This window comes from Monomorium pharaonis, chromosome 5 (genome assembly GCF_013373865.1).
Source record: "Monomorium pharaonis isolate MP-MQ-018 chromosome 5, ASM1337386v2, whole genome shotgun sequence".
Taxonomy (NCBI): Eukaryota; Metazoa; Arthropoda; class Insecta; order Hymenoptera; family Formicidae; genus Monomorium; species Monomorium pharaonis.
Genome location: NC_050471.1, coordinates 28,961,898 through 28,979,092, shown reverse-complemented (window position 1 = coordinate 28,979,092; position 17,195 = coordinate 28,961,898). Strand labels below are relative to the sequence as shown.

Here is a 17,195-nt window from a genome sequence, read left to right as displayed (position 1 = left end):
CGATATAATAAATTTGCCTTTATTTATAGCATAAATTGACATTAAGAAACGAGAAAGAGGATGGCCAATAAATTGTTTACGTTATTTTTAATTGCATCTGTAGTTTCAACATGTTATTTATTTTTCTCGTTCAATCTTCAATCATTGTATACATAATCAATATTTTATAATCAGTCTTACTGCGCAAGCCATTCCACTGCAGATTGTAAACTGTATCTATGTATATTTGCAATAATTTTTAAGTCAATATAATTTTTATTTAAAAAAGTAGAAAAAGTGACAACTTGTTTCAGTCAGTTAATTTCGTATAAAAAGTTTACAAGAGACAGAGATTTACATGATTTACTATTAAGTTTTATATGGTTTTTTTTTCACTGTTACACAACACACATCTCATATATTCTACCATTAAGTGAAATACCACACATTGCTCTAAACTTACCCTAGCATTAAATTGTTTTATTCAATCAAAAAGTACCGTATTATATTCTGTAAAATAAAAATAGATAAACGAGAAAAGTATCAGAGTGAACTTGGATAGTTCAATTGGAAGAGCAGTTGGCTAGCAAGCAAAAGGATCCTAGTTTCCTCGCCGCGATATTTTTCTTACTAAAAACACTGTATTGTATATATTTGGTGTTGCTATGTTTTTTCAGACGTTCTGATTGTAGTACCCGAAGGTACACGCGATTCGCGTGGGATCAGCACGGCTTCAGCGTCTCCGTAATTCTGCGTCTCCAGTGTATGTCCGCGCTTTGCTTCTTTCCGCAGTTGTTCTGAGAATCTTTTGACGATATCATGTGATGATTCGTCGCGTCCAAATAGTCATCGTTCGCCGAGACATTTTTGCTCGGACATCTCTCCGACTGCTGCGTAATATGTTTCTTGATCGTAGAAACGCAATTAGATTCTCGGTAAGAAACGGCGTATGAATCTTCACGATCCTCAGGATCTTTGAAATTCTTTCTTTCCTCATGATTCCCTTCATCCCTTTTCTCATTCTGTTCATCCTGACTGTTCTGTTCTTCGCATCTTACGATCCTCTCCTCGTAGACATCAGCTGTGGAATCACTCGAATCCGTTGTCAGTGCCGCCCCGGTTTGCGAGGACGAAGCCGCCGCAAAATCATCTTTTTCTTGCGATGCCAGCTTATTGTTCGGATATGAGTTCACCTTGGAGTTTTTGTCTTTAAGATAGCTGTGTACGAAGTAATAATTGTGACTACTGACGCTCTGCGGATACAGCTTCTCCTCGATCCGACAGTTAAGCTCCACCGCCTCGGCGATTGGAATTGGCTCCGTGTACGTGAATATCTTCCTGTCGGTCCTGTCCTCCAGCCGCCTGATGTTGATGGGCCCGTTGATCACCGGCACCGCGTTGCTCACTTCGCCGGTAACTCTTATCACAGGTGTGATGTTGCCCATGGAGTCGAGCCGCGAGTTAATCTGTTCACGAGAGCTCGCGAACGTTGCAGTGCCTCCGCTCTTCGGCTGTGCTCTTTTCGATTTCTGCTTCTGCGGTCGTTGCTGACTGCTGCTCTTTGCCGAACAGACTTGGTCCGTTTTGACGACCGTTTTGCGTATCTCGCAATTGAAGTCCTCGTTATGATGGTGCCGGATGTGTCGATTCAAGTTGTCCTTACGTCTAAACAGTGTTTGGCAGTACTCGCAAGAAAACGGTTTTTCGTCTGCAATTAACGAGTAAACTTACAAACTTGCGAATTCGAAACTTTGTCACGGTGTAAAAATGGTGTAATAATAAATATATTACGCACCTGAATGAACAGTTAAGTGTCGCCTCAATTCGCTCTTCGACAGGAAAACCTTGTTACAGTGAGCGCAAGAGAACGGTCTTTCCTTTCCGTGGGTCCTTTTGTGTCGTATTAACAAAGATTTGTCTTTGAAACTCTTGTCGCACTGATCACATCTATGTGGCCGTTCATCTAACAAGCATTCATCGTTATCATTCATAAATTGTTTGAGAAAATTAAAGAGATTAGATAAGAGATTTTATCCTAGTAGACGTTTAATAAAATTTTAAGTTTAAACATAAATTTCAGGATCATATTGAGTTATTGTGTTCTTTATAAAATAATTTATAATGATTTTGAAAAATAAAAAAATAGTTTTCAAATAATGATTGAAATGATCAAAATTAAAAAAAAAAAAAGATTTTTCTAATACTTACTCGTATGTGTTTGCATGTGGCGTTTCAGATTGGTTAACATGCGAAAGGACTTGTCGCAGGATTTGCATTTATACACAGTTGTCGCATTGTGTACGTTTAAATGATTCTTCAAATCATCCTTCTTGCTATATCGTTTATTGCATTCGGAACATACAAACTGCTTCTCCTCTAAGATGTAATTACAGTTATGTTAATATACATAAGGATTCGCATAGTATCATCTGAGATATTACCTCGAATAACTATGTTTTAAAAATAGAAATTTTAATAGTGAATTCATTGATGAAATTTGGTCTTCATTTATTTTCCACGATAAATGCCTGAAAACTAATGGTAGACATTGTGAACATATTCAGTTACATTTTGGAACATTTTTTCATTTTTTTTTTCACACTTGACAGCGTATTTCTCATGAAAGCTAAAAAATGCATATATTCATGATCAAACATAGGTGCAACATTTTTCAAAAAATAACTTTGGTTTTTAAAATTTATTTAAAAATTAAAAATTTATTTAAAGAAAATGTTTTCTTTTGTTAGGATGAAAAACTTAACAAATCTATGAAATTAATTTTTGAAAAAATCATTATTCAAGATAGTATTTCTAGAGGATAATTATCATTATTTTATAACTATAAAAAATTTTATTTATTTTAGTTGAAATTAATTTATCAATATTAATATACTATAATTAGTTAGACAATTATAAAGTATACTTACTGCTGTGAGAAAACATATGTCTATTGAGCTTATTTTGCTGAGGGAAGGCCTTTTCGCAGAGGTTGCACTTGTATGGCTTATATCCTATGTGAACTCTCTCATGATACTCGAAGTGAGAACGTTTGACGAAGCTTTTGTCACAAAGGGTACACTGATAGGGTCTGACACCCGTCACACAGGCGTCGTGATAGCATTTGCCCTTCTTGTTGCGGAAGATCTTACCGCATACATTGCACTTGTATCTCTCTGGGACGCCTGGCACTATTGTTATGTGACTACGATTACATTTGACGTTTTTGCTCTTCTCCGCGGCCTCTTTATTGATTTTCGCTTTCGGTTGACTATTCTGTAAAAAAACAAATATATCTATCAATTTGCAAATAATTATGATTCTACTTTGTCATATCAATAATTATTTCTTAATCTAATAATTTTTATATATATATATATATATATATATATATATATATATATTATTACTGCTATATATTTATATTACTATATTTTTAATAATCTTTTTTTACTTTATATATAACATAGAATAATTTATAAAATCTTTATGTCGATAGAACAAATATAATAAATCTTGTATAATGTAATTTCAATATATAATATGTATTATTACGTAATATAATTATATAATTATGATACACAATTCGTATATTTTTGCAATATAAAAATAAAATATACAACATAATTATAAATATTAAAAGATTAAATTTTTACATTTTTTACATGTGGATTCTTCTGCGGATCCTTCAAATCGCGATCGCTGTCGTTTCTCAAATGATTCTGAATATTCAACACTACATTGTAAGGCTCTATTCTCGGAATGTACGACTTGTTAGAATCGTTATTAGTCGTGGTTGAGGATCCACTTGCCGTGGACTCATAGGTCTCTTCATTGTTTTCGAAAGTGGTGTTCTCATAGTGATTCGGCGATTCGCTTTTAGCGGAGTTTGAATCGATCGGATAATCTTCCTTGGACTTAGAATCCTTGTGGATGACCAATTCCAACGGCAGCACAATCTCCTGGCCGGATGATCCCTTACGTGTCTCCTTCAGTTCTTTGTTTGCCACATGCGACTCTTCTGAAAATTTTTATTACAATGCATGTAATATGAAAAAAGATAGCTGGAATTAGATAAAGCCAGACTGAAAAGGAGTTTAGCAAGGATGAAGCTTAAGAGCCTCACTTACTTAAATAATTCTGTAAATACCTTCTCCTTGAACACAGTGCTCAGTCTGGCAGATCTTGCATCCATGCTCCTCGTATAGCAAACACATTCGGCACTTGGTATGACCACAGCTATCTTTCACGAGTCTTGAAAAAGACTCGTTCGCGAGCTGCCCGCAATTTGGACACTTTTCGCTCACTGTTGTGCATCTTCTGAACTCCTTGTGGAATGTCATATTCCATTCTTCCATTCTTCTGCATTGTGTATTCAGGACTTATAATTTTTGCTTGTAGTATAAATCTAAGCGAGAAATATATAATTAATATAGTGATTTACACATGGTAGAATATGGTTTAATGACAGTGAGCTAATGAGTGCATAACAATCTAATCATCTAATAAATCTAATTCATATAATAATTTCATAGGTTTATCCAAACACTCCAGTCTGCATTTTATTCAAGGTAAAAATAAAACTGGAGTGTATTGTTTGACGGCGTGAATGGATGAGTTAACAATTAAATAATTGTGTCGCTGCGTTTTTTAAATTATCTTCCGAAGGCCGACAATTTATTTAGCAACAGCCAATTACGAATGCGTCTGCAGTTTGTTTACATCTCATTTACGTATCTACTTACATTTGTATTCACATATGTGAGATACATCGCAATCATATCATACTTTTCGTTGAACAGTAATAAATAACGAACACCACTCGTTTATGTTCATAACTTTGTTTCATTCAACTCATCTCTCTTCCCCTCAAAAACAGACTTTTTTCCCTTCCCTTCAGTTGAACTTCTCTTGCACAACCAAACTTTTTCTCTCTCTCTCTCTTTTGCTCTCTTTCTCTCTAACACGGAGACTCTCAAAATAACAGACGCCATTTACAAATGTTTGAAGAACTTTTCTCTCTCTCTCTCTCTTCCTCTCTTTCACGAGAGAAAGAGCAAGAAATAGTTCTTCACAGCATTGGTAGATGGTGTTAAATTTGTCTCTGCAAAGTGCTGAGCCTCCCGGTGCATGCGTTTTATTATTGCTTATATGTTATAGTTTGTAATAGTTGCCATTCTAATAAAGGAACAGTCACTATCGTATGTGTAAAAAATCATTTCGATGTTCTCTAAATAAGTAGACGTGCATGTCAGGTCGCACGAAACTTACGGAAGTTTAGCCCGCAGAGCGTCTTAACCTCAACGTTAGCAACATGTTTCACGGGTGTGTTTTTACTCCAAGTAAAAAGCGAGCATTTTATATAATTTGATCTTAATCAAATTGTTGAGTGATTTGAAAATAAACATCAATTGATTTGAATTTATCTGCACTTTTAGAATTGGAAACGAATTGTATTTAAAGTCGCGTTCTCTGCTGAGATTTGTCAAAATTAATTTTCAAACGCAAAATGATTTAATAGACAAATCTTGAGATTTTTTGCGATGTTTATTGCAAATTGTAGCATTAATAAATTTATACTTTTATTAAATTTGAATTAAATTTTGTCTTGCATTACTGAATTTTTACCAAGATATATGTAAGAAGAAAGTATAAGTTATGAGGTATTTTACACATTACCTTTTAATAATTTTAATTATTTTAAATTGATTTAGCGAATTAAAAACACGTACTTTTTTATTCAAGTATTAATACTTACAGTTTAAACAAATATAATCTGTGTGGTATATATAAAATTGAATTATATGCAAACTAATAGGCTACAGTGTGCGTTGCCGTTTTCACACAGTAACAAACGCAAACATTTTTTTAATTTATTCTAATATTTGTTAATTTATTTTTTTACCGTTTTATTAAGTTTAATGTAAAATTTATCAAATAAACATAAATTTTAAATTACATGTACATTGCGACTATTTGTGGATAAAAAAATATTGCGCCTAACGCAGAGGGTTATTAAGTGTATCTTAAAAGTTGATTTAATATTTGTAATTATGATTTAAGTTAGGAATTCAGATAAAATTTGTTTTGAGGTACAACTTGAATTCTCTTTTTTGTAATTTAATAGTAGAGAAAAAACCTCATCATATTATAACAGGTCCATAATTATTATGCAGATGCAGGCGGCTCTGTGTGAGTGGCCTGAGGCTACCCACACAGATCGCGTCGACGAGGTACGCTGGCACCCTGTCTAAGGCAGAGATGAGGAAACGCAGGAGTCAGCTTTTTGACGAGGAGAAGCGCAGACAGCAATCAGAACTGGGCAGGATTGAGAAGATACAGGTCACATACAAATCGGTGGAGGACGAGGTGGTGATGGCAATGAATCGAAACATCTCCACACCATACGACTGTGCCAGGCACATCTCCGAGGGCGTCACCAAGATGTCCGCAATTGCCCAGGTGGATGGCCAAGTCTGGGACATGCACAGGCCTTTCATTGGCGACTGCGAGCTGCAGTTCGTGACCATGCAAAGTCCGCGGATACGCCAAGTCAACAACGCCTTCTGGCGAACGTGCTCGTTGATCCTAGGCGCTGTGGCGGACAGCGCGTTCAAAGACCACGTGAAAGTCCACCTGCACAGCTTCCCCATCCCGATGATCTCTTCTGGTAGCTTTATTTACGACGTATTTATCGATCTGCCGGACTGGCGGCCAACTGAATCCGAATTGCGCGCCATGTCGGCGCTTTTCGTCAAATTGACAAATCGCGAATTGTTGCTGGAACGATTGGAAGTACCGTGCAGCGTCGCGCTGGACATGTTTCAGGTAGAAATAAAATAAAGCCAAGTCCAATATTTAAACTTTTATATAAAATTTATGTACATTATACGTTTATACATTTATTCTTGGAACAATTATTTTTGCACCTGTTTCAAAAATTTATAAGATAAAATTAAACAAATGTTTTTAACTTTCTGTGTTTCTCTAAATTTGTTGTAACTCAAAAATTCACGAACTAATAATATTTTACAAAACTCTGGTACTATTTTTTGGAGCTACTTGAAAAAAGGATTTGATTATATCTATACTTTCAGGATAATCCTTTCAAGTACGAGCAGATACCTAATATCGCCAAGGACAGCGATAACGACAGGGTAACGTTGTATCGGATAGGAGATCATGTGGACATCAGCAGAGGCCCTATGGTGGGTAACAGTGGTTTGATAGGACGTGTTACTGTGTCGACAGTGCACAAACTCATGGATGCGCCCGTGGACGGTCTATATCGCTTTCAAGGAATCGCCCTGCCGAAAGGTATTCTGCTTAATCATTTCGCTTATGGCATCCTGGAGAAACGCGCTAGGAAATTGAACACTACGATGTGGCAGCCTCAAGCAGAGGACGAAGCAGTTAGCCTAACGGCATCTGTGAATTAAAAACTCATTTCGTTATTTAAGATATTCGTATTCGTGTAAATAAATGCATCTTTCAGTAATTTGATTTAAATGTTCTTCGATTTCTCTCTCTTGCTGCCTACTTCCTTATTACTGAAATATGGCAGAAGCGAGTATACTATCGTGCAATATACAAATATGGCCATGTCCAATATTATTAAGCATCCTAATATTTTTTTCTGTACCTTATAATATCTATATATAAATAATTGGAACCAAAGTTGTAAATAAAATCTTTATTTTCAATTTAATATTTTGTTACCGCCTATTTCAGGACTTTAAAAATATATTTCGATAAATTTTTCGTCACTGTTTAAGAAAAGATTTTGATGTTTGATAAAATTTAAATTAGAACTCTTCTGAATCTAAAAGTTTTTACTTAAATCACAATGTGTCTGCTTTGATTGTGTAACACGAAATATTATACTGTTAGGAAAATTTATTTTGACATTAATCAAAAATTTTCTTTATAGGAAAACAGTAAAATTTCTTTCAACATCGTTGTGTGCATAACACAAAATTTATTTGTTGTCTCGAGGATGCGTAATAATTATTGAACATCGTTATATATTGAAAACTTATTAGTTTCTCTATTGTTTTTAACTCTATAATAAATCATGAAAAAGGAATTTGAAAAATTGAGCATTGAGTAAAATGTATGGACCATTTTATTTTATAAGTTTTTTTGGTTATACACAACGATAAAAATCGATCTAATCGCTAAATATTATTGTACATAAAATATAAGAATGTATATATAATTTAACGATATCGCAAACGGTTTTTTCGGGAGCACCCCTGCACCTCCCAGATACAGGTATCTGGCAATCTATTGGTCTTGGATACCGCGCATTTTGTACTCAGTTTCAGGTACAATTCCTGTGGCGAGTTGGTATTGGAGCCTTCCAAACTGTCAGTCTTCAGGTTCATTTTTGCCGTCAGCGGCGCCAATTCTGGCGAACATCTGAATCAATAAAATCATAAATTTTACTTAATTCAAGAAAAAAAAAAGCTTTATTTATTTAACAGGTTCGAGGAAAAGATTTTTAAATCAATTGCAAGGAAAGAATTGGGAAGGTCCCGCAATTTTTTCAATCACACTGCAATCTTTACAAATAATTGTCTTATTCTTGTTGAATTGCCTTAATTGAACTCCGATGATCAAGTCGAAGGAAGGCGATCTATTGGTCTCCTCTTCCAATTCTCTGCCGGTGTTTTCCGCGTTACTGGCTCTTGCATGCCTGAATCGATTCTCATAAGCATATTTGCTCATGTTCCCATAGTAGAAAAACTGTCCTCCGTATTCCCCGTATCCCGAATATGTGGAGGCCAACGGTCGTCCGCGGGATATCAACTGCGGTGTCTGTGGAAATGCGAAATCCTCAATTGGCGAAAAAGTATGAATTTTGCACTGTGTATTACATATACAAGTTTTTAATAAGTGTTTATAGACATTGTCAGTATGAGAAATGTTTCGTAATGAAAATGTCGAATCTGTGGAATTTTCTTTTTTTAAAATATTATATAAATATTATAAAATACTCATTTAATGACGATGACCATGGCTACTTTTGCTCCTATATTATGATATATTTATATATAAAAATGTGATAATAGATATAATATCATATAATTAATTTTCTCGACTAATAAGCAACTTGATTGGGCCGACTGAGCAGCGACAACTGCATTAAATTTTACCGTCGCTCGAAGGATGAGTTTGCGCTCATAATGCAGCTTGTGAAATAAATGTTTGTTGTAGCTGTTGACCAGCCGGCGTAATCTTAGATACATATATCGCTGTTTGTCCCGCCAACAATACTCGTTGCTTGCATTAGGCACTCGCAAACACGTGAACCAGGCGTGTCTCAGGACATATCTGAGATGCATGCTGACCTAGTAGATTTAAAAAGATTTGTATAATATGCGATATCTATAAATTATTCTGATTTAAATGAATATTAGCAGTATGAGAGCAATTTGTCAGCAGATTGTCACCAACTGCACTTTTTCCATTAAGCTGAGGGTATATCGGCCCTAATATACCATTTAAATTTTAAATAAAAATAAAATCTGTTCAGCTCCTGAGATAAATCCGTCGTCATATCTGCCAATGGATTTTATTGTATTTCTGTGTTGACAACTGCCGACAAATTTTGCAACAGACATTTCACAAGATCTGCCTAAATTTAGTTGTCTGGGATCATCATCGAGGCGTCTCTTACCATGGGGTTTTCTGTTCTCGACGAGATCCTGAATGACAATACTTGCCGACCCTCCTCGAGACAGTCCAGCACATCGACGAGCTTGCATCCTGAGATCAGCGCGGATCTATTGACGATTTGTCTTTACTGATTGATTAAACGAACATGAGCGATAACTGATTCGACTGATTTATTAATCGATTGCTGATAAATAATTACAAAGTGATTACTGCCTTCATGAAATGTTGTGCTGAGAAGAAAGCTAACTTGACTTGTTAAATTTTTTCACTTTAAACTTTTCACTTGATTAAATTTGTTTGAATTATTTTATGTGCATTTAAATATACAAATATACAAGTACTTCCCTGATGAAAATTTTTCTCAGAATTTTTTTACGAATTGGAACACTTTTCAGAAATACTGAAAAAGTTTGCATGTTAGAACTTTTCATATATGTAAATTTTATATAAATATGTAAATATTTTAAAATTTTTTAGATTTAACAGCCCAGAATTTCTAAAAATTTAAACTTGCAAATTTTATAAGATTTTATCAGAAATTGAGAGAAAATTTAATGAAGTTGAAAAATTAAATTATATTAACTTTTTTTCTTCACAATAGAAGTAGAAAGAAAAAGGTTACCTATTTATTCTGCGCTCGGTGACCTTTTCAAAGTGATCCATAAAGTTCTCGCAAGTGCGCGCGAAGATCTGCAGATCGATGTAATTGAAGACGCACGATCCTTGGCAAGGAAAGTTGAAGACCGTGTATAATAGATAATTGAGATTATCAAGTATTCTACCGCCATAGAAGCACGAGACGGGTAAGCCGCGCGACCTTTTCAACGTGAATATAATAAGCAAAGGATTGATTTTTTAAATAAATTTGTGTAATATATTAATACAGTGCTCTTAAATAAAATTGTGTAATATTAATATAGTGCTCTTAAAATGCCCAATCGGATGCAAAACATATTTTATATATCATCAGAACTGTACGCTACTTTTTTTATTTTTATTAAAGATTTGAAGCCGAAGAATTTAAAAACCTGGGATGCGTGTAGCGCCAAGTGACCGCCTTCAACATCCGATATTGGGCTCGAATGATTTCCAGCGCGTTGAAAATTTTGTTGCACTCCAGTAACTCCATGTCAGTCTTTACACTGCTCATAAGGTCTTCCGTGCGCTTTATTGCAATCTCTAGCCTAGTGCCAGCCAGGAGAAATTCGCTGTTCAGTACCGTGGCAGCAATGTCAGAGCAACGTCTGTTTAAGAAGAGTCAAGGAACCAATAAGAAAATGTAGACAGATGCTTTTTTTGAAATGTATATCTTTAGGGAAAGCTGGAACTTAAGAGAAAGGAGAGAAAACTTGGAGATAAAATTTACGTATTTTCCAAAAGAAACTTGAAGATTTAAAACATCAAATTGCTTTTTCCAAGTTTTCTAATTCTGAGGTATAGACATATAAAAGAAAAAGTTTCAAATTTTGGATTGCAGTGTTTTACAGTAAACAAATTAATGCAATAATCTTTAAATAATTGTAAATGTAGATTATTGCATGGTAAAATTCTTCCACAATTTTTAAAGCCTTATTATTGCAAGATCGACAGATCTACCTGGAGACCAGACGAACGACGCAGGCAACATCGTGCAACGGCAGCATCTTCAGGATGATGCTGAGGATTTCCGGCGGTAAGGCGTCCAACGTGTATGTACTCGCACCCTTGTGTCCTCGTGCATTTTGTCTGCATCGCGACGACACCCTTCGCCGCTTCGCGCTCATTTCGCTCCTTTTGGATTCAATCTTGTTCTTGCTCGCTATCGCGACCAATCATGAAAATCGCGTGCGTCCTTGCATATCGATGACAACCGAGAGAAATTTTTATTCCGGTTATGAGGTAAGGATTTCTGAAATTTTGCAAGAATCTTTCGAGGAGTAAGAACTCCCCAATTTGCGCGAAACAAAGGAGCCTTATGTCACAATTTTAGTATTGCGATGATAGCTTCAGCCTGAAGACAAGCGAGAAGCTGATGATCGAAACTGAATGCAAATCTTCCTAAAATGATACAAAAGCCTAAAAACATGTTATTTTTTCTATAAAAATATTTTTAATTTCCACATCAATATAATATAACGATTTCTTAATTATTTCTTCTTCTTAATCATCTTTTGAATTATTTTTGTATTTACGTTTCAATATTTTTAAAATTTGTTGCTGAAAAAATTGTTAGTATATAATTTTGTATTTACCTTTTAAAGAATTTGCATAAAAAAAGATGCCGATGCGGAGCTCAAGGAATAAAGCAAATACAAAGATAACTTCAGTGGCTTATAAGGTTTATTTTTATTCTTTTATATTTTTCTTATAAAGAGAGAGTATAGAATAATAAATTGAATATAATCAGAGCATAATGTTCACATGATTTTGATTTATTAATTATAAAAGTCAATTATGATCTGGTTTGTTACTCAACTGGAAAAACTTATCGTCGAACATATATTACTTTTAGACCGTTAAAAAACACTGGAAATTGTGAAAACTTAGGATTGATTGTTTCATCTCCGGATAAATTATCTAATAGCTAAATGTCTATGTCCATATATTTATTATATGGTCTGTGTATAGATATTTATCTACTAGATAATTTATCACATGATTTATTCAAAAGTGAAATAATCGTAAAGATAAGTTTCACTTTATTAGATTTTTCAGAATTCCGAAAATTCAAAATAATCGAAGAATCCAAAATTCGAAACATACAAGATGTTATTATCGATCCACAATTTCAAAAATCTTAAATTCCAAGCAATCGAAAATTTTAAATAAATTCAAATACGTAAATTCGTAAATAAATTCAAATACACGTCCAAAGGTTTAATTTCTTATAGCAGCCAAAATTCCGAGGAGACACAATCTTTTCAAGCACGCTTCCAAGCATGCTATACATTTTCTGGATCCCGTCGACTCGAAAATTTCCGAGGTATTAATTCAAACTCTTAGTTTAACATGAAGGGGTAATTTCTTTCCAGACGGTAAAGGCCTCTTCAATTTTTATGTGCCAAAATTTACCGGCATTAACAAAGTAAATTTGGCCTGGTCCGGAATGTTCGTCTCCTCCGCCGAGCAGGGTCCGATGCTGTCTAACAAGCTCTGTATCGCGCTTTGGTTACTCGGATGCTTTCTCTTGATGTGTTCGCGACGATGTTTCATCTCCTTGAACGTTTTACCACACTGCTCGCATGCATACGGCCTGGCGGCCTCGTGGGAGCGTACGTGACCCTCGTAGTGGCTCTTTCTGACGAATTTCTTGCCGCATTGCCCGCAGTCGAACTGGAAACGGCCTTCGTGGGCGGCCACGTGCGAGCTCAGAGTCCACTTGGTTTTGAAAGTCTTTGAACAGTAGTCGCACCTGATCTTCGAGTCGTTCTTATCTGGGAGCCTCAGGGGATCTTTTGCAGGATCCTTGTGAGGAGATTTCAGCAATAGCATCTCCTCCAAAAGAAAGTCGTCATCACCATTAGGATTTTTCATTGCCGAGGACTTGCCCACGATCACCGGATGCAGCGTGTTCTTAGTATCTTCCTGCTTCAAGTGATTGTTCTTTGGCATCTAGACAAATAATAATATACATAATTTATTTACGTGAAAATTGAGAAACATATTACAAATCTCAAAATGTAAATGTCTCATTCTTATACTCTTGCTTATTCTTATACTATTTTTATGCGTAACTGGAGCAATAGGAAATAAAATTGAAACAATCCACGAAAAATTGTGGATTGTTTCAATTTTATTTGCCATTGTTCCAGTTACGCATAAAAATAGATATTGTGAAGAGTGATTCTTTTTCGAATCGAGAAACACAAGACTTTAAGAATTAAAAGAATGTTAAAAAACGTACCTTAATAGTGAGGCCATGCGAGGCCAGATGAACCCTGAACTTGTCCTCATCGTTATATCTCTTCTTACACTGCGGACAGAAATATCCGCCCTTGTCCTCTGTGCCGCGTAGAAGGGCGCTACGTAAAGTCGAATCGCTCCCTGTGTTTTCGACTTTGATGTCGATCTTCGGTTGGTCGGTTTGCTGCATTTGCTTCTCCTTGCGTAACATGTGCCGATTTATGTGTCGCTTCAAATCGTGCGCTCTGGAGAACGCTCGTCCGTATCGCGGACACGTGGGAAAAGGACAGCCCTTCGTCCTGTCATTCCTCGGACTAAGAAAAAGAAAAAGAAGCATGCACTTGAGCTTTCTTAAACATCGTCAAAAACAGCATTATCCAGTATATTAAATTTAATTGAAAAAATAAAAAATTGACTATCAATAAAAAATTATTATCGTGTAGTTAGATATTGAAGAAAGAAAATATTCTTTTTGAAAGCTTTAATAATTTAAAAGAACCTTGATTATTAAAAATGTGTTAAAAATACATATGAATGTTTTACTCAACGTATGTATCATATTTTTCAGCTCATATCGAGAGATTTAGAATTTCGGGGATTGCGGAAAAATCTCTTTTGTTCCTACCTTCGAATAGGATTGCCGACTGGAACCGGCCGTTTCGTATCCTTCCCGCAATCCTTGCAATCCCTCTTGTCTACTTTCTGACTAGCCATTGTGGTCAGTTGCTGCGTTGATAACGGTATCACGATGGAAATAGTTTCGTTGGACGGTGTGACGATAGGCCCAACGTGGATCGCCGGCGGCGGCGTTGCTAACGTTATACCATTCTCGTTGCTCTTACTCATGTCGATTTTGTCCAGCCAGGAAGGCTGTATCAAGGTAAAATCTACACAACATGTTACAATTTTAATTAAAATCGTATTCTTCGAATGTATTTTTTATTGTATTTCATTGATTGATATTTTTTGTCTTATTATATATATTATTTTTACTTTTATTATTTATGAATTAATCATTATAAAATATGATTATTGGACAAGTGGAATATTAATTTTATAAATAAAATGAAGAGATAAGAAAGTTTAATTAAACAGGCTATTAAATGATAATTTTTTAATTGGAGCTATTAAATTAATTTAATTATGTGGAATGCATGCTCGTCGTTGGAGTAACATTTATTTATAAAGCAGCTTTTTAAGAGTAGATATAATTTAAGCAGAATTAAATTTATTGTAAATCAATTATAATTATAATTTTGTAATTATTGAATATGAACTATACATACATAAATATATGTTAAATGAAATATATGTGTTACAGTTAAAGGGCAAAATTCAATTATTACAAGTAAAAAATTAAAAAACATTTTTATCATTATTAGTAAATATATATTTAATAAATATGTGTATTAGAAAGTATAATTATTTAAAATGGTGTGTTAATTAATATAAATTCTTTGCGCATATCTTGTAAACAAAGATTTTGTTAACTAAATTTGATGCATACAATTTGATTTTATTTAAGTATTTAAGAAATAAAAAAATAAAAATATAATTTAAAATATATTTGATTGTTGTATCTCAAAATAATTGTCAAATATTATTATAAAAATATTAATGTATTTATTATAAAATACTAAAATAATGAATTTTTGATTGTTATTTGCCTATACACTTTTACTAAATGGAATATAATGTACTCTAAAGTATCAATTGTCTTACTTTTTAAATATTTTAGAATTAGAATAAAGTGGAACATATTAATAAAAAAATCAAAATTTTTTCTTAGAATTCTTCATACAACTTTGGAATTTCTACATAAATTTCCCAATGTTTCCTATTTCTATATATTTTTAAAATTAAACAAAATTTCTCAGATTTTTTATATGAATTGGAATATTTTTCAGAAGTGTTGAGAAAATATTTATATCTTTTCTAAAATCTTTAAGATATATTTGAAATATTTTAAGAATTCTAGGATTTCTCATTCAACTTCTAGAGAAAACTCATCTGAAAAAGCTCTAAGGTATCTTTTCAAAAAATCTTCATAAATTTAAATTAAAGAAATTTTTATATATTTTATATAAATTTAAAAATCTCTGTACAACTTTATAACTTCTTCGAAAATTTTTCATGTTCTAAACAAGTTATAATAAAACACTTCAATAGTGGTGAAGAAGCCACTTGCATTTTTTTCTAGAATTCTTTATGAAATATCTATATGAAATATAAATCTCAAGGATCTTTCAATCTACAATTTTCGAAGAAATTTGAAAATATTTCTCAGAAATGAATTTAAAATATAAAAAATTCTGAAAAATATTACGATATATATAATAAGAATCGTTTTCACTAGGGTAGAGCAAACATTTTCCCTAGAATTCTATATAATAAATTTCAGAGAATCCCCGTGACGATTTCTGAAAACCGATGACGCGCGGATTCTTCCACCGTGGGCGGGCTCACTAGACTAATTTCACGCGTTTACTGTAACATACTGTACACTTGTGCATACATTCTACATATACATTCCACGAATTTCAGAAGGGTTAACGTAAACCGCGATCGATGGGAGGTCGCCTGTCTACGCGTACCATCCACGTATCTCTCTCCCTCTCCCCCTCCCCCTTTCTCTCTATCTCCGTCGAGAATAAAAAAAAGTAATTAAGAATCTAAATCAATATGTAATACAATTTCAAGCTTCATGCATCTCTCTACTTTTATTCACATCCCCGCAACAATGCAACCGCCTTACAATTCACTTTCGGAGCGCGTTTACCCGACGCTCCGTCTGGAATTCGAAGTTTCGAACCGCCGTCGTCGGGGGTTTATACGACGCGACGTCGGAGAATGCGTCGCGACGCGCGGCGGCGGCGCCGCTCGGACGGCGCGGGATGCACACGCGACTCTGTGACTCCGTTACACTCCGTGTGGGGAAGGGAAAAAAAAAAAAACGAAAAAGGTAGAAAAAGGTGAGAGCGCTGCCGTGCGCGTGTGGTATTTACCCAAGAGGTCACCGAGAGGCGCCGCACGAGAGCGTCGTGGCCGATGGCTGCATGCACTGTCGACCGGAGAGGCCGCACGCGCTACGTCGTCGTCGTCGGTATCCGCGCGGGGGGTCGAGAGGACGACGGCGACGAGGCGAGACGCTCAAGGAGGACGCACCGCCGAGCGTCGCTGATGCCGCGCGCGCGGCGACGACGCCTCGGACGACGACGACGCCGCCGCTTCTTCCTTCTCCGCCCGGAGGGGTCGTCGCCGTTGTCGCCTTCCCGTCCGCCTGGAGAGTCCTGGTGCGCGACCTGGCACGCGCGCGCGCGCGCGCGCGCGATTCACCCGGGAAGCCTTGCTCGACCCACGGACCGGGCACGACGACGCGACGACGGTGTGAGCGTCACTTGGCGTTGCACGCGCGGCGACACCAGCCAGGAGTGGCCATTGGCTCACCTCGCGCCTCTCGTCTCGTCTCCTCCCTGGCCCGGCGGAGGCGCCTACTGCGCATGTCGCCGCGTCGCGTTTCCGGCGCTGAGAGAAAGAAAGAGAGAAAGAGAGACAGAGGGAGCGAGAGAGGACGTCGTCCCGCGCGCGACAGGATGACCCGCTCTCCGTGTAGGTCTCTTTTGCTTCTTTTTCCCTTTTTTAAAAAAATTGTGCCT

General features: G+C 35.7%; 4 protein-coding genes across 5 annotated transcripts; 1 reads left to right on the top strand and 3 right to left on the bottom strand.

Moving 5' to 3' along the window:
- Positions 1-100: 100 nt before the first annotated feature.
- LOC105831439 (zinc finger protein 83) lies at positions 101-4,935 on the bottom strand. The gene is made up of 7 exons (XM_012671566.3): positions 4,722-4,935; positions 4,127-4,384; positions 3,633-3,997; positions 2,907-3,252; positions 2,188-2,355; positions 1,775-1,942; positions 101-1,687 (listed from the first exon to the last, which is right to left on the bottom strand). The coding sequence occupies exons 2-7, from the start codon at positions 4,332-4,334 to the stop codon at positions 702-704; spliced, it is 2,241 nt and encodes a 746-aa protein (XP_012527020.2). The 5' UTR covers positions 4,335-4,384; positions 4,722-4,935; the 3' UTR covers positions 101-701.
- A 164-nt stretch (positions 4,936-5,099) lies between these two features.
- LOC105831441 (39S ribosomal protein L39, mitochondrial) lies at positions 5,100-8,058 on the top strand. Its single transcript, XM_012671569.3, has 3 exons — positions 5,100-5,301; positions 6,153-6,804; positions 7,074-8,058. The coding sequence occupies exons 1-3, from the start codon at positions 5,291-5,293 to the stop codon at positions 7,413-7,415; spliced, it is 1,005 nt and encodes a 334-aa protein (XP_012527023.2). The 5' UTR covers positions 5,100-5,290; the 3' UTR covers positions 7,416-8,058.
- LOC105831437 lies at positions 8,038-11,784 on the bottom strand. Its single transcript, XM_028192483.2, has 7 exons — positions 11,254-11,784; positions 10,686-10,901; positions 10,280-10,474; positions 9,659-9,764; positions 9,135-9,329; positions 8,576-8,796; positions 8,038-8,397 (listed from the first exon to the last, which is right to left on the bottom strand). Exons 1-7 carry the CDS (start codon positions 11,418-11,420, stop codon positions 8,196-8,198), a joined length of 1,302 nt encoding a protein of 433 aa, XP_028048284.1. The 5' UTR covers positions 11,421-11,784; the 3' UTR covers positions 8,038-8,195.
- Positions 11,785-11,958: 174 nt separating this feature from the next.
- Positions 11,959-16,926, bottom strand: LOC105831440 (zinc finger protein 782). Of its 2 annotated transcripts, none has more exons than XM_036286787.1 (4): positions 16,545-16,926; positions 14,165-14,426; positions 13,541-13,853; positions 11,959-13,248 (listed from the first exon to the last, which is right to left on the bottom strand). In XM_036286787.1, the coding sequence occupies exons 2-4, from the start codon at positions 14,383-14,385 to the stop codon at positions 12,691-12,693; spliced, it is 1,092 nt and encodes a 363-aa protein (XP_036142680.1). In that variant the 5' UTR covers positions 14,386-14,426; positions 16,545-16,926; the 3' UTR covers positions 11,959-12,690. The 2 variants fall into 2 exon arrangements, with proteins under 2 accessions (XP_036142680.1, XP_036142681.1); XM_036286788.1 differs by lacking the exon at positions 16,545-16,926 and adding an exon at positions 16,295-16,475.
- Between the last annotated feature and the right edge of the window lie 269 nt (positions 16,927-17,195).